Source organism: Procambarus clarkii, chromosome 20 (genome assembly GCF_040958095.1).
Source record: "Procambarus clarkii isolate CNS0578487 chromosome 20, FALCON_Pclarkii_2.0, whole genome shotgun sequence".
NCBI lineage: Eukaryota > Metazoa > Arthropoda > Malacostraca > Decapoda > Cambaridae > Procambarus > Procambarus clarkii.
Window position 1 is genome coordinate 15,650,650 of NC_091169.1, and position 23,901 is coordinate 15,674,550.

At 46.2% G+C, this 23,901-nt stretch overlaps 4 protein-coding genes across 5 annotated transcripts in view; 2 read left to right on the plus strand and 2 right to left on the minus strand.

Annotated features, from left to right (window-relative positions):
• Window positions 1–2,206, minus strand: part of LOC123755238 (fibrous sheath CABYR-binding protein-like) — a 21,512-nt gene extending 19,306 nt beyond the window's left edge. Inside the window, exon 1 of the mRNA XM_069327992.1 lies at window positions 2,198–2,206. Coding sequence (XP_069184093.1) covers window positions 2,198–2,206 — 9 coding nt within the window. The remainder of the gene's footprint in view (window positions 1–2,197) is intronic.
• The window catches only part of LOC123755354 (bestrophin-2), a 394,846-nt gene that overhangs the window by 20,449 nt on the left and 350,496 nt on the right, over window positions 1–23,901 (plus strand). The window lies entirely within an intron of this gene.
• LOC138366719 (mucin-6-like) lies at window positions 2,250–3,479 on the plus strand. The gene has a single exon (XM_069327994.1). It carries the CDS (start codon window positions 2,250–2,252, stop codon window positions 3,477–3,479), a length of 1,230 nt encoding a protein of 409 aa, XP_069184095.1.
• On the minus strand, window positions 16,207–17,439 carry LOC138366720 (spidroin-1-like). Its single transcript, XM_069327995.1, has one exon. It carries the CDS (start codon window positions 17,437–17,439, stop codon window positions 16,207–16,209), a length of 1,233 nt encoding a protein of 410 aa, XP_069184096.1.

A 23,901-nucleotide genomic window follows, 5' to 3' on the forward strand; every position in this document is an offset into this window, starting at 1 on the left:
ATTTTCCGGAAGGAACACAACAAGTGGGATATGCAGATGTTTTAATACAAGCTCCCACCTTGGGAAAAATTAAACAGTCCATTGAACTCCTTGGAAGGAAGTGTATTGAGCTCGGTTTCACTCTCTCCACAAACAAGACGAAGCCATCACAAGCGGAGAGCAAATGAAGAACTGCAAATTAATGGTGTAACACTTGAATAGGTTGACCACTATCGGCATCTTGGCGTCACTGTCGGCTCTAACAAGGGGAAGAAAGAGGAGCTCAATCAACTCATAGGAACATGCAAAAGTCGACTCAGGGTACTGAAAGCTATGACCTGGAATGGACATGGAGCCTCTATTGCTGTGCTTAAAATGATGTACACAGCCTATGTGCGCTCCGTCATAGACTATGCCGCACCAGTTCTGTGCACCTACTCCCAAAGCGATATGAAAAGGCTTGAAAGCATTCAAAATGAAGTCATGACAATCATTCTTGGAGTTCCAAGAACTGCCAAAACGTCTAATCTACCAGAGGAGTTGTCCCTTCCCAGTGTTAAAAGCAGATTTCAGGAGCTGAATGCTAAGCTTGCAATTAGGATAGCCAGAGATCCCCATTACAATGATATTGCTAAGAAAAAACTGAGCTCTGTGCTACTTTTAGGGGGAAACAGGAGAAGCAAAAAATGGCATCACAGATCAGTCTGCTACCTCGAAGAACTTCACCTGCTTGAGCAAGCCCGTGAGCTCCTGCCTGTAGAGAGGTTACCTCCCTGGGAGGATGACTCATGCAAGATCATCATCAATGAAATGGCAATGAAAAAATCCAACATGTTACCACAAGAAATGAGGCACAAGTATCTCGAGGAAATTTATAAAGAAGCCCGAGATGAACTAGATCAAATCTACACTGACGGGTCATCTAATCCTGTCAATGGCAGGGCTGGTGCAGCATACACGGTAATCAAGGATAATACTTTCCAACGCAGAAATGAAGAAAAAGCACGTATTGAGAACTATGCCTCTTCAACGCAAGCAGAGCTAACTGCCATTGGTATGTCGCTAAGGTTTCTTGAACGGAACACTAATGGTGCAGTGATTTGCACCGATTCAAAAGCAGCACTACAAAGCCTAAGTAAAAATTGGGCAGAAAATCTTGCAATAGTTGCTGAAATTAAGAGAGCTGTGAGAGTACTTACCAATCAGGGAAGAGTCATCAAGTTTCTGTGGATCCCCTCCCATGTTGGGATATGTGAGAATGAACGAGCAGATGTGCTGGCTGCTGAAGGTGCTGAAGGAGACCATATTGAATACTTCATACCCAAGACTCTACTACAAATTAGAGGTATTGTCAGGCAACATCACCGTGACAAGGTAACTGAGGAAAGGAGGATAGAAGCACAAACCAGCGAATCTGTACGATGGTACAACATGGTTGCAGCTGGCAATCCCAATCATTATGGCCGAAGAGGAGGAGGATGAGGGAGAGAATCAGTAATAGCGAGAATCCGTCTTGGATACAAATATCCATGGAGATATGGAATGGAAACAACAGTTGATCAGCGAAGTTGCAGAATCTGTGGTGAGAGTGATGGACACCGCCTTGACCACTTTCTACGTGAATGTGAACACCTGAGAGAAATCAGAAATATGTGCAGAATAATAAACCCCACATTGTTTGAGTTAGGAAAACACTATTTGTCAAATATTGATACTGTTCTTAAAAGATTTCCCCATTTTGCACCCCCAAGATAACGTAAGCTTTTAAGGGTTGATAGATGTTAATCTTCTAGGTTGAGGAGCTGTTCACTTAAGACAGTTAAGCAAGTCCCTGCTGTGTCTGGGTACAAGTGACAGGATGAACAACCCAGCGGGTTTTCTTCCTATTGGGGAGTGTGGTACAATCTGCTGTGGCGGTGTGTCCACTCACAAGATGAGTGGCGCTGCCCAATAAACTCGCCTCTCGGGGCAAAATTTAAAATGTCTAAACTGTAGGCTGAAGTACATATATATCATGGTTACAATCAATGTTTTAATGTATGGATATGTGAAAACAACTATATATTGTGCACTGCCACACAAGGGCAGGGATGGGTTCATAAGTGATGCAGCTTAGAAGTCATATAAATTGTTCTTCATTCTTTAAAATGGACAAGCAAATTAACACAACATGCAAACACAACTTACAACACGCAAGCACAACTCACAACACACAAACACAACTCATCTAGCATCTCACAACACACACAAACACAAAACACAAACAGACAATGTATCACAACATACACAACTCACAACATCCAAACACATCTCGCAAAATCACAACACACAAACATAGACAATATATCACAGCACACACGCAAACACAACTTCCAACGCGCAAACACAACTTCCAACGCGCAAACACAACTTCCAACGCGCAAACACAACTTCCAACGCGCAAACACAACTTCCAACGCGCAAACACAACTTCCAACGCGCAAACACAACTTCCAACGCGCAAACACAACTTCCAACGCGCAAACACAACTTCCAACGCGCAAACACAACTTCCAACGCGCAAACACAACTTCCAACGCGCAAACACAACTTCCAACGCGCAAACACAACTTCCAACGCGCAAACACAACTTCCAACGCGCAAACACAACTTCCAACGCGCAAACACAACTTCCAACGCGCAAACACAACTTCCAACGCGCAAACACAACTTCCAACGCGCAAACACAACTTCCAACGCGCAAACACAACTTCCAACGCGCAAACACAACTTCCAACGCGCAAACACAACTTCCAACGCGCAAACACAACTTCCAACGCGCAAACACAACTTCCAACGCGCAAACACAACTTCCAACGCGCAAACACAACTTCCAACGCGCAAACACAACTTCCAACGCGCAAACACAACTTCCAACGCGCAAACACAACTTCCAACGCGCAAACACAACTTCCAACGCGCAAACACAACTTCCAACGCGCAAACACAACTTCCAACGCGCAAACACAACTTCCAACGCGCAAACACAACTTCCAACGCGCAAACACAACTTCCAACGCGCAAACACAACTTCCAACGCGCAAACACAACTTCCAACGCGCAAACACAACTTCCAACGCGCAAACACAACTTACAACGCGCAAACACAACTTCCAACGCGCAAACACAACTTCCAACGCGCAAACACAACTTCCAACGCGCAAACACAACTTCCAACGCGCAAACACAACTTACAACGCGCAAACACAACTTCCAACGCGCAAACACAACTTCCAACGCGCAAACACAACTTCCAACGCGCAAACACAACTTCCAACGCGCAAACACAACTTCCAACGCGCAAACACAACTTACAACGCGCAAACACAACTTACAACGCGCAAACACAACTTACAACGCGCAAACACAACTTCCAACGCGCAAACACAACTTCCAACGCGCAAACACAACTTCCAACACGCAAACACACCTTACAACACGCAAACACAACTCTCATCTAGTATCTCACAACACACAAACACAAAACACAAACATAGACAATGTATCACAGCGCACAAATACAACTCAACATATAAACACAACACCCAAACTCAACTCAGAACACGCAAACAACTCACAACTCGCATTTCACAAAACAACCCACAACACACTAACACACTCAACTCACAAACATCTCACAACACAAACACAACTACCATCTAACATCACACAAACACATAGTCAATGCATCACAACACTCAACTCACATCATGCAAACATCTCACAACACACTAACACATTCAAATCACAAACATCTCACAACACACAAACACAACTCACAACTAGTATCTCACAAAACACACACACACACAACACATAGACAATGTATCACAGCACGCAAACACAACTCACAACTCCCATCTCACAACACTCAAATCACAACATACAACATGCAAAAACAACTCATAACTCATCTCAAAACACAAATCACTAAACACATCACAACATACAAAACACATCCCACAACACATACAAACATAAACAATGTAACAACACACTAATCACTAATCACATCGCTCTTCTCATTCATCACTCCTGTGTTTAAAGTCTCCAATCATGGAGACCAATTATTTATTAACCGATGCTGATATTATATTTTTCAGCAATTAATTCAGTTCACAAATGGGTGTTTATGCATTTCATGGGTTATTTGTTTAAAGATGGTGTATTTAATCATTTCAAGGATCCATTATAAATGTGTTTTCTCATTTCAAGGGTTATCTATTTTCTCAAATGGTGGTTTATGCATTTCAAGTGTTATTTGTTAAAGATGTGGTAATTATGCATTTCAAAGGATTCGTTATAAATAGGTGATTGGTCATTTCAAGGGATATTTTTTCAAATGGTGGTTTATGCATTTCAAGTATTATTTGTTAAAGATATGGATTTATGCATTTTAAAGAACACGTTATTGCATCCCATGCCCTACCATTTCTACTATAGCATTCAACTTCATCGTTCATGTGTTTACTCTACAATACGCAGTAATTTTCAGTTCCCTCAACCCACACTAGATATAGAGGTTAAGTTAGTATTTAAGTCTTGACATTGAAAGCCGCGTGAGGTCAAACATCATTTGGATACGTAGACATTTAAGCACTGAAAGCGTAGGAGGGGGGGGGGGGGACGTGGCACGTTGCGGCGGCGGTGACGCCGCGGAGTAATGTGGCAGCGCCGCATTACTCCGCCGCAAATGATGTTTGACCTCACGCGGCTTTCAATGTCAAGACTTCAATACTAATTTAACCTGTATATCTAGTGTGAGTTGAGGGAACTGAAAATTACTGCGTATTGGAGAGTAAACACACGAACGATGTTGAATGCTATAGTAGAAATGGTAGGGCATGGGATGCAATAACGTGTTCTTTGAAATGCATTGTAGCGAGTAAACTTATACTCGCTCCATTATCTCATCATCTTAATTGCACAAGCTATAATCCCATCCCTATTTACAGGTAACAGGTTTCCACCCTCCTATCTTATTGTGAGGTGTAATCACTATATAATCAAGCAATTTGATGAATAGCACACAGTTCAATTTCCAGTCAACAATGTAGCACTCGGCGTATACAGTTCTAATCGACCCAAGACGCTACAGCTTCGACACAGAGCAGACAGCAGACTACGACCGCTCTCGATCCCAGAGTTCAGACACTCACAATTCCCAATTCAGCCAAGAGCTCCACGACTCCGGCCTCACTCAGGTCTCTGCTCTGCTCCAGGCTTCGTCTCAACGTCTACGACACTGCTCTATCCAGGACTACTAAATAAATATGAAACTCACTAAACATTGTGTATCTAATCTACCCAGCAACGTAACATAAACGTACGTTACAGCATAAATCCATATCTTTAACAAATAACACTTGAAATGCATAAACCACCATTTGAGAAAATAGATAACCCTTGAAATGAGAAAACACATTTATAATGGATCTTTGAAATGATTAAATACACCATCTTTAAACAAATAACCCATGAAATGCATAAACACCCATTTGTGAACTGAATTAATTGCTGAAAAATATAATATCAGCATCGGTTAATAAATAATTGGTCTCCATGATTGGAGACTTTAAACACAGGAGTGATGAATGAGAAGTGCGATGTGATTAGTGATTAGTGTGTTGTTACATTGTTTATGTTTGTATGTGTTGTGGGATGTGTTTTGTATGTTGTGATGTGTTTAGTGATTTGTGTTGTGAGATGAGAGTTACGAGTTGTTTGCATGTTGTACGTTGTGATTTGAGTGTTGAGAGATGGGAGTTGTGAGTTGTGTTTGCGTGTTGTGATACATTGTCTGTTTGTGTGTGTGTGTGTGTTTTGTGAGATCCTAGTTGTGAGTTGTGTTAGTGTGTGTTGTGAGATGTTTGCATGATGTGAGTTGTGTTTGCGTGTTGTGAGTTGTGTGTTGTTGAGTGTTGTGATGCATTGACTGTGTTTGTGTGATGTGAGATGGTAGTTATGAGTTGTGTTGTGAGATGTTTGTGAGTTGAGTGTGTTAGTGTGTTGTGGTTTTTTTCTGAAATGCGAGTTGTGAGTTGTTTGCGTGTTGTGAGTTGAGTTTGGGTGTTGTGTTTATATGTTGAGAGTTGTATTTGTGCGCTGTGATACATTGTCTGTGTGTTTGTGTGTTGTGATTTGCAAGTTGTTTGTGTGTTGAGAGTTGTGTATGCATGTTGTGATACATTGTGTTTGTGTGTTGTGTTGTGAGATGCTAGTTGTGTTTGCGTGTTGTGATACATTGTCTATGTTTGTGTTTTGTGTTTGTGTGTTGTGAGATGCTAGATGAGAGTTGTGTTTGCGTGTTGTGAGTTGTTTGTGTGTGTTGTGATATATTGTGTGTGTTTGTGTGTTGTGATTTTGCGAGATGTTTGCATGTTGTGTTAATTTGCTTGTCCATTTTAAAGAATGAAGAACAATTTGTATTACTTCTAAGCTGCATCACTTATGAACCCATCCCTGCCCTTGTGTGGCAATGCACAATATATAGTTGTTTTCACATATCTATACATTAAAACATTGATTGTAACCATGATATATATATACTTCAGCCTACAGTTTAGACATATTGTCTTGTGTATGACCCTCTGTCCTGCGTGACAGTGAATACCAACATTATCCTCACTTTAATAAGACTTAATCGAAATCCTCAGATTAGACAAAATTGTAATTAATTTTGTCAATAAAGATGTTAATAATAATAATAATTGAATTCATTAATCGCTGCGGTCGGGCAGACAAGTCCAGGACGCAGGGAGAAGGCCCCTGGTTGATACCTGGTTGATGGGGTTCTGGGAGTTCTTAATAATAAATAAATAAATAAATAAATGTTTATTCAGGTAAGGTACATACATACAAAAGATTTTTCAAAAATTGATAGATTTATAGATAGAGCTAGTACATATAATGCCTAAAGCCACTATTACGCAAAGTGTCTCGGGCAGGAAAAACATTAATGACTAAAACTTAATACGAATTGAGTATAAAGAATAAAATGTGTTACCTTGTTGAGAACAAATAAAAATAGAGATAAAAAAAGAGGGGAACATGGCTGAAAAAGCAGCACAAATACAATTAGGTCGACAAACAGCGTTGTTTAAAAAAAACAGACATGGGTTGACAATAGAGGGGTAAGGTAGGTTACAGGGAATTTATTAGGTAGTGCTTCGTTTTTATCTTAAACTGGTTGAGAGAGGTACAGTCTTTAACATGATTGGGAAGGTCATTCCACATTCTGGGCCCCTTGATTTGTAGCGCAATTCTAGTTTGATTAAGTTGTACTCTTGGAATATCAAAACTGTATTTGTTTCTGGTGTGGTGCTCATGGGATCTGTTACAACCTTCAATGAAGCTTTTGAGGTCAGGATTGGCATTACAGTTCAGCGTTTTATATATGTATAATACACATGAGAGAATGTGCAGTGACCTAATATCTAACATATTCAGAGATTTGAGTAGGGGTACCGAGTGATGTCTGGGGCCAGAGTTGGATATTGTCCTAATAGCAGCTTTGTGTTGAGTAATTAGAGGAGGTAAATGATTTTGGGTAGTAGAACCCCAAGCACAAATACCATAGTTGAGATATGGATAGATGAGGGAGTAATAGTCACCAGGGCAGGGCGTGGTACATAATATGATCTTAGAAAGAATGCCAACAGTTTTTTTATTTTTTTTTTATATATATTTAGAATGTGTCCCTGGAAATTCAGCTTGTGGTTAATGAGAACGCCAAGGAATTTGCCATCAATTTTGTTACAAATTTGGGTATTGTATATTCTGAGATTGATTTGATTAGTGGATTGATTAGAGGATCTTCTACTCCCCAAACCCGGCCCGAGGCCAGGCTTGACTTGTGAGAGTTTGGTCCACCAGGCTGTTGCTTTGAGCGGCCCACATACCCACCACAGCCCGGTTGGTCCGGCACTCCTTGAAGGAATAAATCTAGTTTCCTCTTGAAGATGTCACGGTTGTTCCGGCAATATTTCTTATGCTCGCTGGGAGGGTGTTGAGCAACCGTGGACCTCTGATGTTTATACAGTGTTCTCTGATTGTGCATATGGCACCCCACAAAACATATGCTTCTATGAACTAGTCATTTTCTAATACAAAATTTACACCTCTCTTTACTGATAAACAAAAACTATGTCCCGTCTCGAGTACCGCTCAGTACTCACTTCCCCCTTCAGAGCAGGAGAGATTGCTGAAATAGAGGGAATACAGAGAACATATACTCCACGCATAGACGAGATAAAACACCTAAATTATTGGGATCGTCTCAAAGCTCTCCAAATGTACTCTCTAGAAAGGAGACGAGAGAAATACCAAATAATATACACATGGAAAATACTGGAAGGTCAGGTCCCAAATCTACACATTAAAATTACAACGTACTGGAGTGAATGATATGGAAGAAAATGCAAGATTGAACCAGTGAAGAGCAGAGGTGCCATAGGCACAATCAGAGAGCACTGAATAAACATCAGAGGTCCGCAGTTGTTCAACGTCCTCCCAGCGACTATAAGAAATATTGCCGGAACAACCGTGGACATCTTCAAGAGAAAACTGAACTTATTCTAAGAGAAGTTCCGGATCAGCCGGGCTGTGGTGGGTATGTGGCCCTGCGGGCCGCTCCAAGCAACAGCCTGGTGGACCAAACTCCACAAGTCGAGCCTGGCCTCGGGCCGGGCTTGGGGAGTAGAACTCCCAGAACCCCATCAAGCAGCTTCTATAAACTAGACAGGAAGGAGGGAGAGAGTGAGTGAGAAAGAGAGAGGGTATGGAGTGTATAATAAAGAAAATATATATCCTCTCATCTATAGGTGTAATGTCTTGGGTCTTTCCCTGATATTTCACTCCCTCCTTGTGAAAGAGGAGCGCGACAGAGGTACGGTGCGGTTTCCTCCCTCACACACAACACACCCAGCGTGGCTCGATTACCCTCATCCATCATGGTCAGCTGTCAACCATCTGTCATCCATCTCCACTGTGAGTGGGGGGACCCTCTATATATTCTTGCTTCAAGACTGAGCGTGCTAAGTGGAAAACCTCATCCAGCTTGCACACGTTTACCACGTGATTAATCACACTCATCCATCTGTCACCCATCTCAGCGATGGCGGGGACGCTCTACAGCACATAACCACACAAAATAGAGACGGGATAACCGGGAAACAGCACCCGAATCGCACGATTATCACTCCTCATCCGTCAGTCATCCCTCTGTAGCTTGTAATGGTCCAAGAGCTAGAGTCTCTAAAACATTCACATAATCACACATTAAATGAACATGGGACTACTCATATATACACATATATGCATACAGTTATGGCTCTCCTACTCTGAGAGGGTAAGATAACTGATAGAGAAACTAGTGTGTTATTAAGCACTTTACCACTGAAGGTGATTAAGATGCTTTTACAAGCTCAGGTTATATAGTTACATCACATACATACATTGTATAGTTGATACATTACATGGTCAATCTTGGGTACAAGTCCAATATATCAAGTGTTCCAGTATTCATATAGTAATTACAGAGTTCAGCATACCTTAGTCTAGGAGGGCAAAAGGCAGTCAGTATGGGACATTCTACAATATAATGTTCAAGAGAGTGCATGTATTCTATTTCACAAAGTTAACACATTGTGTACTCGACATTTGGGGTTTGAGAAAGCTGCCAGATACGTCTATATCCCAGACGTATTCTGGCCACTATAACATCACATTGCCGAGTTCTTGTTCTATTAGCTGTGAGGCGGGCAATGTCGTTGTTGTTGCTGTTGCAGCACCCAGGCACTCTGCAGCAACTAGGTCTACAATGGGGCCATCCCAGCTGGATTGCTTGTGGGCTTTTGAGGATGGTGGTTGAGGTGATGGGCACGAGAGGCCCACTCGGTGGCACAGCGTGAACAATTGGGATCGTGTACGCCTGCCAGATGATGTAAGTAGGCAAGTAAAATTTCCTTCACGAAGTCGCCGGATGTCAAGGAGGACAGGAAGGTTGGTACAGCGATCTGCGTTGCTGTTCGAACTCCGAGGCCCCCAAGTCTTATGGCAAGAGAGGCTTCCCGTAAAACGCTGGGTGCTGGGAAGGGAACACCGCCGGGGTGGTGTATGTGTATATATATGTATGTATATATATATATATATATATATATATATATATATATATATATATATATATATATATATATATATATATATATATATATATTATTAAATATGACCGAAAAAGTAAGATTAATAATTCTAACACGAATTTTCTCAATCTTTCGTACATTACGCTTCACTGTTGGAGGTAAATCAAAAATCACTTCTCCAAAATTCATTTTTATTTCTAGTCTGACGCGACACGGGCGCGTTTCGTAAAACTTATTACATTTTCAAAGACTTCACAAATACACAACTGATTAGAACGTATCTCTGATTTTATATCTACATTTGAGTGAGGTGGTAAGGGTGATGTGGCATTAACACAAGACAGAACAGGAGGGGATATTAATAGGGTATTAAAAGTATCAACACAAGACAGAACAGAAACAATGGGTATTGAATAGAAGTGTTTGTAGAAAGCCTATTGGTCCATATTTCTTGATGCTTCTATATTGGAGCGGAGTCTTGAGGTGGGTAGAATATAGTTGTGCAATAATTGGCTGTTGATTGCTGGTATTGACTTCTTGATGTGTAGTGCCTCGCAAACGTCAAGCCGCCTGCTATCGCTGTATCTATCGATGATTTCTGTGTTGTTTACTAGGATTTCTCTGGCGATGGTTTGGTTATGGGAAGAGATTATATGTTCCTTAATGGAGCCCTGTTGCTTATGCATCGTTAAACGCCTAGAAAGAGATGTTGTTGTCTTGCCTATATACTGGGTTTTTTGGAGCTTACAGTCCCCAAGTGGGCATTTGAAGGCATAGACGACATTAGTCTCTTTTAAAGCGTTCTGTTTTGTGTCTGGAGAGTTTCTCATGAGTAGGCTGGCCGTTTTTCTGGTTTTATAGTAAATCGTCAGTTGTATCCTCTGTTTTTTGTCTGTAGGGATAACGTTTCTATTAACAATATCTTTCAGGACCCTTTCCTCCGTTTTATGAGCTGTGGAAAAGAAGTCCTAGTCAATAACGGCTTCTCCAATGGTTTCATCGAAGACATCATAAGAAGGAAAGTGAAAAGCCATGCAACCTCTGAAGAGACAACTAACACAACACCTATACCCCCTATTAGACTATTTTACAGGAACTTCTTTTCCACAGCTCATAAAACGGAGGAAAGGGTCCTGAAAGATATTGTTAATAGAAACGTTATCCCTACAGACAAAAAACAGAGGATACAACTGACGATTTACTATAAAACCAGAAAAACGGCCAGCCTACTCATGAGAAACTCTCCAGACACAAAACAGAACGCTTTAAAAGAGACTAATGTCGTCTATGCCTTCAAATGCCCACTTGGGGACTGTAAGCTCCAAAAAACCCAGTATATAGGCAAGACAACAACATCTCTTTCTAGGCGTTTAACGATGCATAAGCAACAGGGCTCCATTAAGGAACATATAATCTCTTCCCATAACCAAACCATCGCCAGAGAAATCCTAGTAAACAACACAGAAATCATCGATAGATACAGCGATAGCAGGCGGCTTGACGTTTGCGAGGCACTACACATCAAGAAGTCAATACCAGCAATCAACAGCCAATTATTGCACAACTATATTCTACCCACCTCAAGACTCCGCTCCAATATAGAAGCATCAAGAAATATGGACCAATAGGCTTTCTACAAACACTTCTATTCAATACCCATTGTTTCTGTTCTGTCTTGTGTTGATACTTTTAATACCCTATTAATATCCCCTCCTGTTCTGTCTTGTGTTAATGCCACATCACCCTTACCACCTCACTCAAATGTAGATATAAAATCAGAGATACGTTCTAATCAGTTGTGTATTTGTGAAGTCTTTGAAAATGTAATAAGTTTTACGAAACGCGCCCGTGTCGCGTCAGACTAGAAATAAAAATGAATTTTGGAGAAGTGATTTTTGATTTACCTCCAACAGTGAAGCGTAATGTACGAAAGATTGAGAAAATTCGTGTTAGAATTATTAATCTTACTTTTTCGGTCATATTTAATAATATATGTCTTCAGGAAAGACTGCTACCAAAATATACTAATATATATATATATATATATATATATATATATATATATATATATATATATATATATATATATATATATATATATAATATCATACATACAAGGGAGTACCACCTCTAGCTGGAAGAAGGGGGACCCATAGCCTCGGAGGAAACCACGCATAACGCATTAGAGGGATTATGTATTATCATACATACATAATATATATATATATATATATATATATATATATATATATATATATATATATATATATATATATATATATAAAGTATATATATGTATATATATATAATATTATAATATAATATAATAATATATATAATATAATATAATATAATATAATAATATATATAATATAAAATCACACTTGCAGAAAAACGGAAGCCGATTATATCAGAAAGAACTCCTCTCATGAAGGGTTCAAACTTTAGACTGCCAGGGACAATGAACCCCTAGACAAGTCCAGTACTCTGACCACATGACCACCAGACAGTTAAGTCAATGGTAGCCGAAGCTATTAACTCCCAATGACCCAATTGCACTAGGTGGCGACAGACCAGAAGGTCGTTTTCAATGACACAAATCACACATGTGAGAGAACACGAGTCTTAATTGTAACACACACTTGCAAAAAACACGCAAGGCGATTATATAAGAAAGAACTCTCGTGAAAGGTTCACACTTAAGACTGACAGGGGCAATGGACGCTTAGATTTCTGATATAATCGGCTTGCGTGGTGCTGGGTGTGGGAACACCACCGGGGTGGTGCTGGGTGTGGGAACACCACCGCGGTGTTGCTGGGTGTGTGGTAACACCGCCGCGGTGGTGCTGGGTGTGGGAACACCACCGCGGTGGTGCTGGGTGTGGGAACACCACCGCGGTGTTGCTGGGTGTGTGGTAACACCGCCGCGGTGGTGCTGGGTGTGGGAACACCACCGCGGTGGTGCTGGGTGTGGGAACACCACCGCGGTGTTGCTGGGTGTGTGGTAACACCGCCGCGGTGGTGCTGGGTGTGGAAACACCGCCGCGGTGGTGCTGGGTGTGGGAACACCACCGCGGTGGTGCTGGGTGTGGGAACACCGCCGCGGTGGTGCTGGGTGTGGGAACACCGCCGCGGTGGTGCTGGGTGTGGAAACACCGCCGCGGTGGTGCTGGGTGTGGGAACACCGCCGCGGTGGTGCTGGGTGTGGAAACACCGCCGCGGTGGTGCTGGGTGTGGGAACACCACCGGGGTGGTGCCTGGGGTGTGGAACACCACCGCGGTGGTGCTGGGTGTGGGAACACCACCGGGGTGGTGCTGGGTGTGTGGAACACCACCGGGGTGGTGCTGGGTGTGGGAACACCACCGGGGTGGTGCTGGGTGTGGGAACACCACCGGGGTGGTGCTGGGTGGGGAACACCACCGGGGTGGTGCTGGGTTGTGGGAACACCACGCGGTGGTGCTGGGTGGTGGGAACACCACCGCGGTGTTGCTGGGTGTGTGGTAACACCACCGCGGTGGTGCTGGGTGTGGGAACACCGCCGCGGTGGTGCTGGGTGTGGGAACACCACCGCGGTGGTGCTGGGTGTGGGAACACCACCGCGGTGTTGCTGGGTGTGTGGTAACACCACCGGGGTGGTGCTGGGTGTGGGAACACCACCGCGGTGGTGCTGGGTGTGGGAACACCACCGCGGTGGTGCTGGGTGTGGGAACACCACCGCGGTGTTGCTGGGTGTGTGGTAACACCGCCGCGGTGGTGCTGGGTGTGGGAACACCACCGCGGTGGTGCTGGGTGTGGGAACACCACCGCGGTGGTGCTGGGTGTGGGAACACCACCGCGGTGTTGCTGGGTGTGTGGTAACACCGCCGCGGTGGTGCTGGGTGTGGGAACACCACCGCGGTGGTGCTGTGTGTGGGAACACCACCGCGGTGTTGCTGGGTGTGGGAACACCGCCGGGGTGGTGCTGGGTGTGGGCAAGGAACACCACCGGGGTGGTGCTGGGTGTGGGCAAGGAACACCGCCGGGGTGGTGCTGGGTGTGGGCAAGGAACACCACCGGGGTGGTGCTGGGTGTGGGCAAGGAACACCGCCGGGGTGGTGCTGGGTGTGGGCAAGGAGCTCCGCCGGGGTGGTGCTGGGTGTGGGCAAGGAACACCGCCGGGGTGGTGCTGGGTGTGGGCAAGGAGCTCCGCCGGGGTGGTGCTGGGTGTGGGCAAGGAGCTCCGCCGGGGTGGTGCTGGGTGTGGGCAAGGAGCTCCGCCGGGGTGGTGCTGGGTGTGGGCAAGGAGCTCCGCCGGGGTGGTGCTGGGTGTGGGCAAGGAACACCACCGGGGTGGTGCTGGGTGTGGGCAAGGAACACCGCCGGGGTGGTGCTGGGTGTGGGCAAGGAGCTCCGCCGGGGTGGTGCTGGGTGTGGGAACACCACCGCGGTGGTGCTGGGTGTGGAAACACCGCCGCGGTGGTGCTGGGTGTGGGAACACCGCCGCGGTGGTGCTGGGTGTGGGAACACCGCCGCGGTGGTGCTGGGTGTGGGAACACCGCCGCGGTGGTGCTGGGTGTGGGAACACCGCCGCGGTGGTGCTGGGTGTGGGAACACCGCCGCGGTGGTGCTGGGTGTGGGAACACCGCCGCGGTGGTGCTGGGTGTGGAAACACCGCCGCGGTGGTGCTGGGTGTGGGAACACCGCCGCGGTGGTGCTGGGTGTGGGAACACCGCCGCGGTGGTGCTGGGTGTGGGAACACCGCCGCGGTGGTGCTGGGTGTGGGAACACCGCCGCGGTGGTGCTGGGTGTGGAAACACCGCCGCGGTGGTGCTGGGTGTGGGAACACCGCCGCGGTGGTGCTGGGTGTGGGAAACACCGCCGCGGTGGTGCAACACCGCCGCGGTGGTGCTGGGTGTGGGAACACCGCCGCGGTGGTGCTGGGTGTGGAAACACCGCCGCGGTGGTGCTGGGTGTGGGAACACCACCGGGGTGGTGCTGGGTGTGGGAACACCGCCGGGGTGGTGCTGGGAACACCGCCGCGGTGGTGCTGGGTGTGGGAACACCGCCGCGGTGGTGCTGGGTGTGGGAACACCGCCGCGGTGGTGCTGGGTGTGGAAACACCGCCGCGGTGGTGCTGGGTGTGGGAACACCGCCGCGGTGGTGCTGGGTGTGGAAACACCGCCGCGGTGGTGCTGGGTGTGGGAACACCGCCGCGGTGGTGCTGGGTGTGGAAACACCGCCGCGGTGGTGCTGGGTGTGGGAACACCGCCGCGGTGGTGCTGGGTGTGGGAACACCGCCGCGGTGGTGCTGGGTGTGGAAACACCGCCGCGGTGGTGCTGGGTGTGGGAACACCACCGGGGTGGTGCTGGGTGTGGGAACACCGCCGGGGTGGTGCTGGGAACACCGCCGCGGTGGTGCTGGGAACACCGCCGCGGTGGTGCTGGGTGTGGGAACACCGCCGCGGTGGTGCTGGGTGTGGGAACACCGCCGCGGTGGTGCTGGGTGTGGGAACACCGCCGCGGTGGTGCTGGCCACAGTCGTGACCAACCTGGTCTTATCCTCACGCTATCATTGATCCCAGAATTGCGCGCCCAACTTACCTAGCAACTTACCCAATAATGGTCCCCAACTTATCTAACAATGGTCACTAACTTACCCAAGAACTTACCCAACAATGGTCCTCAACTTACCCAACAACTTACCCAACAATGATTACCAACTTTCCCAACAATGGTCACCAACTTACCCAACAATGGTCACCAACTTACCCAACATTGATCACCAACTTGCCCAACAACTTGCCCAACAACTTACCCAAGCCAAGGAGAGAGTGAGGAGGGGTGAGCAAGGTAGCCAGGATGGGTAACATGTTGGCCTGTATACTCCTCAACTCTGGCATGGGTTGCTTAAATGTTCCCGTACTTACTCTACAACGTTAGTGAACACTTTACCACACGAGGTCACTTTATACAGCATATGTTGTTATACTCTTACTGTCCCGACCTTCCTGCCGCTACGGCACCCCTGACCTTCTTGCCGCTACGGCACCCCTGACCTTCTTGCCGCTATGAGAGCCCCGACCTTCCTGCTGCTGCGGAGCCCCAACCTTCCTGCTGCTGCGGAGCCCCGACCTTCCTGCTGCTGCGGAGCCCCGACCTTCCTGCTGCTGCGGAGCCCCGACCTTCCTGCTGCTGCGGAGCCCCGACCTTCCTGCTGCTGCGGAGCCCCGACCTTCCTGCTGCTGCGGAGCCCCGACCTTCCTGCTGCTGCGGAGCCCCGACCTTCCTGCTGCTGCGGAGCCCCGACCTTCCTGCTGCTGCGGAGCCCCGACCTTCCTGCTGCTGCGGAGCCCCGACCTTCCTGCTGTTGCGGAGCCCCGACCTTCCTGCTGTTGCGGAGCCCCGACCTTCCTGCTGCTGCGGAGCCCCGACCTTCCTGCTGCTGCGGAGCCCCGACCTTCCTGCTGCTGCGGAGCCCCGACCTTCCTGCTGCTGCGGAGCCCCGACCTTCCTGCTGCTGCGGAGCCCCGACCTTCCTGCTGCTGCGGAGCCCCGACCTTCCTGCTGCTGCGGAGCCCCGACCTTCCTGCTGCTGCGGAGCCCCGACCTTCCTGCTGCTGCGGAGCCCCGACCTTCCTGCTGCTGCGGAGCCCCGACCTTCCTGCTGCTGCGGAGCCCCGACCTTCCTGCTGCTGCGGAGCCCCGACCTTCCTGCTGCTGCGGAGCCCCGACCTTCCTGCTGCTGCGGAGCCCCGACCTTCCTGCTGCTGCGGAGCCCCGACCTTCCTGCTGCTGCGGAGCCCCGACCTTCTTGCTGCTGCGGAGCCCCGACCTTCCTGCTGCTGCGGAGCCCCGACCTTCCTGCTGCTGCGGAGCCCCGACCTTCCTGCTGCTGCGGAGCCCCGACCTTCCTGCTGCTGCGGAGCCCCGACCTTCCTGCTGCTGCGGAGCCCCGACCTTCCTGCTGCTGCGGAGCCCCGACCTTCCTGCTGCTGCGGAGCCCCGACCTTCCTGCTGCTGCGGAGCCCCGACCTTCCTGCTGCTGCGGAGCCCCGACCTTCCTGCTGCTGCGGAGCCCCGACCTTCCTGCTGCTGCGGAGCCCCGACCTTCCTGCTGCTGCGGAGCCCCGACCTTCCTGCTGCTGCGGAGCCCCGACCTTCCTGCTGCTGCGGAGCCCCGACCTTCCTGCTGCTGCGGAGCCCCGACCTTCCTGCTGCTGCGGAGCCCCGACCTTCCTGCTGCTGCGGAGCCCCGACCTTCCTGCCCTTCTGGGCTTCCTGGGCTCTCGTAGGGGTCATCGGGTCTTTTGCGGTTCGTCTTATTGATGGGGCGTAGAGGAGAGGCTCGCGCTGTTTACTCTCGCCCGATTCGTGGGCATTTCTGGTAATTTCCTAGCGTTGGATCATTTCTTTTCTTTCGGGGGGGGGGGGGGGGGAATCTGAGCTGACGCGATGGGTCTCTTCTCCTGCGCTCTGTCAGGTCATCCTGGAGTGGGTTTCCCGCCTGTTTTCAGTTCCGAAAAGGGACTGTGCGGATCTGCAATTCATACTAGACTTGTCCTGTCTGATCCCCTGGGTCTTTTGCCCCTCTTTTCGAATGACCACTCTGTTTCAGGGGACTGGCTCTGTTTTGTCGTATGGCGACAGGCTTACCACTTTCGTTGCCTTCCTTCCAGTTTGAATCTGGCACCTCACGTGTTCACACACCTTACCTGGGTTGTGGTTGTAACGGGGGCCAGCCCTTAACCTCACTTAATGGTTAAAGGCTGGTTGTTATTAGGTAAATCTACAGACCAGAGTACTGCTGTGTAACCTTCCGTTCAACTCCTCAAGATGTAAACATTTGATCATTTGGATATCACAGCTCGAGGATACTGTACCTTTCTACGTGCAGTGTACCGATGCTACACTGCAAACTCTGACTTACGTCGCCACCACCTACTATCTTCTACCCCCTGAGTAATTCCCCCAATTAACGGTGAAGCAGGATGCCGTCAATTAGGCATAAACCCCGAAAATGGATCCCCAGTTCGCTGAAAAGGAGGGATAAGATTTACATTAAGTGTGGAATTAAAACAAAAGACAAAGGTATTATATGCGATATTAAATAAATGCTTGCTGGCTTGCAGAGGGAGCCTAATCTCAAGCATGGGGCTTGAGCCCATCAACAGAAAGTATAATAAAGATTGGGGGGAAATTCTACTAAACACCATAAAATTCTAAACAAAATTTATTTAATCAAAGATTTTTTTTTGAGATACATACAAGAGTTGTTACCTGGTTGATACCTGGTTGATACCTGGTTGATGGGGTTCTGGGAGTTCTTCCACTCCCCAAGCCCGGCCTGAGGCCAGGCTCGACTTGTGAGAGTTTGGTCCACCAGGCTGTTGCTTGGAGTGGCGCGCAGGGTCACATACCCACCACAGCCCGGCTGATCCGGAACTTCTCTTAGAAAACCGTCCAGTTTTCTCTTGAAAATGTCCACGGTTGTTCCGGCAATATTTCTTATTGTCGCTGGGAGGACGTTGAATAACCGCGGACCTCTGATGTTTATACAGTGCTCTCTGATTGTGCCTATGGCACCTCTGCTCTTCACTGGTTCAATCTTGCATTTTCTTCCATATCGTTCACTCCAGTACAGTTGTTATTTTACTGTGTAGATTTGGGACCTGACCCTCCAGTATTTTCCATGTGTATATTATTTGGTATCTCTCTCGTCTCTTTTCTAGAGAGTACATTTGGAGAGCTTTGAGACGATCCCAATAATTTTGGTGTTTTATCTCGTCTATGCGTGCCGTATATGTTCTCTGTATTCCCTCTATTTCAGCAATCTCTCCTGCTCTGAAGGGGGAAGTGAGTACTGAGCGGTACTCAAGACGGGACAACACAAGTGACTTGAAGAGTACAACCATTGTGATGGGATCCCTGGATTTGAAAGTTCTCGTAATCCATCCGATCATTTTTCTGGCTGACGCGATATTTGCTTGGTTATGCTCCCTAAACGTTAGATCGTCGGACATCATTATTCCCAAATCCTTGACATGCTGTTTTTCTACTATGGGAAGATTCGATTGTGTTTTGTACCCTGTATTATGTTTCAGATCCTCATTTTTGCCGTACCTGAGTACCTGAAATTTATCACTGTTAAACATCATGTTATGTTCTGCTGCCCAATCGAAAACTTTGTTGACATCTGCTTGTAGTTTTCCAATGTCTTCAGCAGAGGTAATTTTCATGCTGACTTTTGTGTCATCTGTAAAGGACGACACGAAGCTGTGGCGTGTATTTTTGTCTATATCAGATATGAGAATAAGGAACAGTAGCGGTGCAAGGACTGTACCTTGAGGTACAGAGCTTTTAACATCGCTTGGACTCGATTTTATCTGATTGACTGTTACTCTTTGTGTTCTGTTCGACAGGAAATTGAGTATCCAGCGTCCTACTTTTCCAGTTATTCCCATTGACCTCATTTTGTGAGCTATCACCCCATGGTCACATTTGTCGAACGCCTTTGCAAAGTCTGTGTATACAACATCTGCATTTTGCTTTTCTTCTAGGGCTTCTGTGATTTTGTCATAGTGGTTGAGTAACTGTGACAGACAGGATCTTCCCGCTCTAAATCCATGTTGTCCTGGATTGTGCAATTCATTGTTTTCCATAAAACTAGAAATTTGATTCCTAATCACTCTTTCAAACACTTTTATTATGTGTGATGTTAGTGCAACTGGCAACTTACATTCTTGTACAGCCACTAGTATGCGTAGGGTTTCGGGCAGGTCCATGGAATACGATCCCCGCTGTGAAGAATCGTTTTTACAACCAAGTACACATTTTACTGTTGAGTTAAACAGAGGCTACAGTTAAGGATTTGCGCCCAGTAAATCCTCCCTGGCCAGGATACGAACCCATGACAAAGCGCTCGCAGAACGCCAAGCGAGTGTCTTACCACTACATCACAGAGACTGGTAAGATTATCACTGAAAGTAATGACAAAATTCATACAGCCTATTTCATTATCATTTTGCATCAAACATCCACCAATAGCTACACCACTTGCGTCTGTATGTACTTCCCACTCTTTCTCAAAATCAGACACTGCCAATACTGGTGTTGTACTGAGTTGACTTTTCATTTGTGCATGGGCTACATCATGTTCTAGCTTCCAAAGAAACTTGACATTTTTCCTTGTTAAATCGGTCAGGGGTGCTGATATTTTCGCAAAACCTTCAATGTGGCGACGAAAGTATCCGGCTGCACCTAGAAACCTGCACACGTCCTTTTGCTGTTCTTGGAGTTGGCATTTCAGCAATGGCATAACAAGAGTCAGGGTTAGGCCTGATACCATCTGTGCTCATCTGGAATCCCAGAAATTTGAATTTCTGAGCTGTCAGAGTGCACTTCTGCACACTTAATTTAATACCCGCTCGATCTAACAAGATCAGTCTCGGTCAAGTCTCGTAAGTGCTCATCAAACGTCCTGGAATAGGTTACCACATCATCCAGGTATGCTAACGAATGCCTTCCCAAAACTGGGCTGAGGATAAAGTTAATGGCCCTCTGAAATGATGAAGGTGCTGTCTTAAAGCCAACAGGCATCCTACGAAATTGGTAGGTGTGCCTGCGATCAGAGAATGCTGTTTTCTGAGGTTGGAAGAAAACGTGCTCAGATTGGGGACTTGTTTATTTTATAATGAATAATAATATATAAAATTAATATATAATAAATTAATTTATTATATAAATTAATAAATAACAAATTAATAGATAAAATTATTATTATATAATAAATAATAATAATAACAACAAATAGTATAATGATAAGCAATTATTTTAATGAATCCAATAGCTAATTTGGATGAATGATAAATAATTATTGACTAGTGCATAACAATAAAGTATTAAGGAATAATTATAATGAATAATCCTTAATGATAAAGTAGAGATCAATTACAATTAATAACTACATCCATAGGTAGTAAATGAAAGTTGCATTAATTAGACTAATTACAATTCATGGGAATATTTCTTAGCTATCTGCAGGCTTATCACTTTGGGGGTTCCGGCGGAGCACCCCCAAAGATACAGCAAATGTTTAGCATGCTAGAGCAAGTGCCCCTTGAGCACATCTGTGGGCCGTCCCTTTCAAAATTAAAACAGGGGATGCAGAGGATCCCGGGAGGAGGGTGGGCGTTATGTAAGAGCAGCTGCTGGCTTGGGGAAAGGGGCCCACGCCGTCTCCGTCCCGGTTTATATAACCTCGGGTCAATGCGCGCGCAGCTTGGGGCGGTTAAAGTCGGCTTCCAGACATACGTTTTCTTCCACTCAGAAAACCCACCGTTTTTGGGAAACAGTGTTCTTTTTTCTCCCTGCCTTTTTCAGTCACTGGTATTGCCTAATATTCTGACTTAGCATCGAGAGTAGAAAAATACTTAGCAGCTCCAAATTGATCTATTATCTCCTGAATTCGTGGCAAAGGATACACATCACCCTTAGTTATTTCGTTTACCTTCCAGTAGTCCACACAAAAGCGATAACTACCATCTGGTTTACGAACTAACAAAACAGGAGACAGCCACAGTGATGTACTAGGCTCTATCATGTCCTGCCTCAACATTTTCTGGCACTCATCCCTGATAGCTTTCTTAACCTGTTCCGGCAACCTCCACTGCCTTGTATAAACAGGCATGTGATCACCTGTTGGAATGGTGTGCTCAATCCTATCAAGAAGACTAATCTGGTCATCCTCGGTTGCAAACAATTTTGGGATTTTTCATAAAATTCCCCTGAACAGCTTTCTATCAGTCTGCGGAACATTTTGCAAATCGAGTGCCGAAATCAACTTATCTATATCCTGTATGTTATTTGAAACATCTGTCTCATTCTTTAGCTTTGATGGTGTCTTGTTGTCTGTCATATTTAAAGCACTACATTGTGCTGTGACGGTTATCATCCCAGCTGACTCGTGGTGAAAAATTTCTGTGTCAATCACCATAGTTCCCTGATATACCCTATCACCCGCCTTGAAGCAAGAAGTCTTATGTGAGAGATTGACGACTGGAATGAGTGCTCTTTTATCAAGCCCCACAATTAGATGATGGGGAATTAATAACCTATCACATCTTCCAGCACCTGAAGGATGGTACCTGGTAGGATGTGACATCCCACGGCCACTTTAACAAATTTAACACAATATGGTGGGCAACTTTGTTTGGTCAATGCATGTAACCCACATGACTTCTTAACTGTGTCTGGAAGAGACTTAAAAAAAGCAAATTAGGGGAGTGTGTGTGTGTTATTTCTGCTTCCTTTTAATTGAAGCTACAACTGGGGGATGGTCGATCATCTCTACCAGGTAGGAAATCTGTCCCAAATGCAATCTGCAGTTCCTTGCCCCTTTTGTGCAGACAAGGGGTAATGAAACCTATACAAGAAATTTGTACCCATGAGGATGTCCCCAGGAAAATAAAGATTCTCAACGATCATACATGCATAAGGTTGCAATACGCCATTAATTTAAAAATGAATGGAACCTTACCTTGAGGTTACCTTGAGGTGCTTCCGGGGTTTAGCGTCCCCGCGGCCCGGTCGTCGACCAGGCCTCCTGGTTGCTGGACTGGTCAACCAGGCTGTTGGACGCGGCTGCTCGCAGCCTGACGTATGAATCACAACCTGGTTGATCAGGTATCCTTTGAAGGTGTTTATCCAGTTCTCTCTTGAACACTGTGAGGGGTTTGCCAGTTATGCCCCTTATGTGTAGCGGAAGCGTGTTGAACAGTCTCGGGCCTCTGATGTTGATAGAGTTCTCTCTGAGTACCTGTTGCACCTCTGCTTTTCAACGGGGGTATTCTGCTCATCCTGCCATGTCTTCTGGTCTCATGTGATGTTATTTCTGTGTGCAGGTTTGGGACCAGCCCCTCTAATATTTTCCACGTGTAAATTATTATGTACCTCTCCCGCCTGCGCTCAAGGGAGTACAGATTTAGGCTCTTTAGTCGGTCCCAGTAGTTTAGATGTTTTATTGAGTGGATTCTAGCAGTAAAGGATCTCTGCACGCTCTCCAGGTCAGCAGTTTCTCCAGCTTTGTAAGGTGCTGTCATTGTGCAACAGTACTCCACTCTAGAGAGCACAAGCGTTTTGAAAAGTATCATCATCGGTATAGCATCTCTAGTGTGAAAAGTTCTTGTTATCCAACCTGTCATTTTTCTTGCAGTTGTGACGGCTACTTTATTGTGTTCTTTAAAGGTAAGGTCTTCCGACATGATTACACCCAGATCCTTTACATTGCCTTTTCGTTCTATGTTATGATTTGCCTGAGTTTTGTACATGGTTTCCGTTTTTATATTTTCATTTTTTCCATAGCGCATGAGCTTCCATAGCGCATGAGCTGGAACTTATCTTCGTTAAACACCATATTATTTTCTGTAGCCCATAGAAAGACCTGATCTACATCTGACTGGAGGTTTGCTGTGTCCTCTATGTTGCCTACTCGCATGAAGATCCTAGTGTCATCTGCAAAGGATGATACAGTGCTATAGGTTGTGTTCTTGTTTATGTCCGATATGAGGATGAGAAAAAGTACTGGAGCAAGCACAGTACCCTGGGGGACTGAGCTCTTCACGGTTGATGGGCTGGATTTTATTTTGTTGACTATTACACATTGGGTTCTGTTGGTCAGGAAATTGTAGATCCATCTGCCTATTTTTCCGGTAATTCCTTTTGAACGCATTTTATGTGCAATAACACCATGGTCACATTTATCAA

What these genes read in the sequence shown, in the direction of transcription:
- LOC138366719 (XM_069327994.1), top strand. Translation starts at nt 2,250, where the DNA reads ATGTATCACAACATACACAACTCACAACATCCAAACACATCTCGCAAA.
- LOC138366720 (XM_069327995.1), bottom strand. Translation starts at nt 17,439, where the DNA reads ATGACCCCTACGAGAGCCCAGGAAGCCCAGAAGGGCAGGAAGGTCGGG.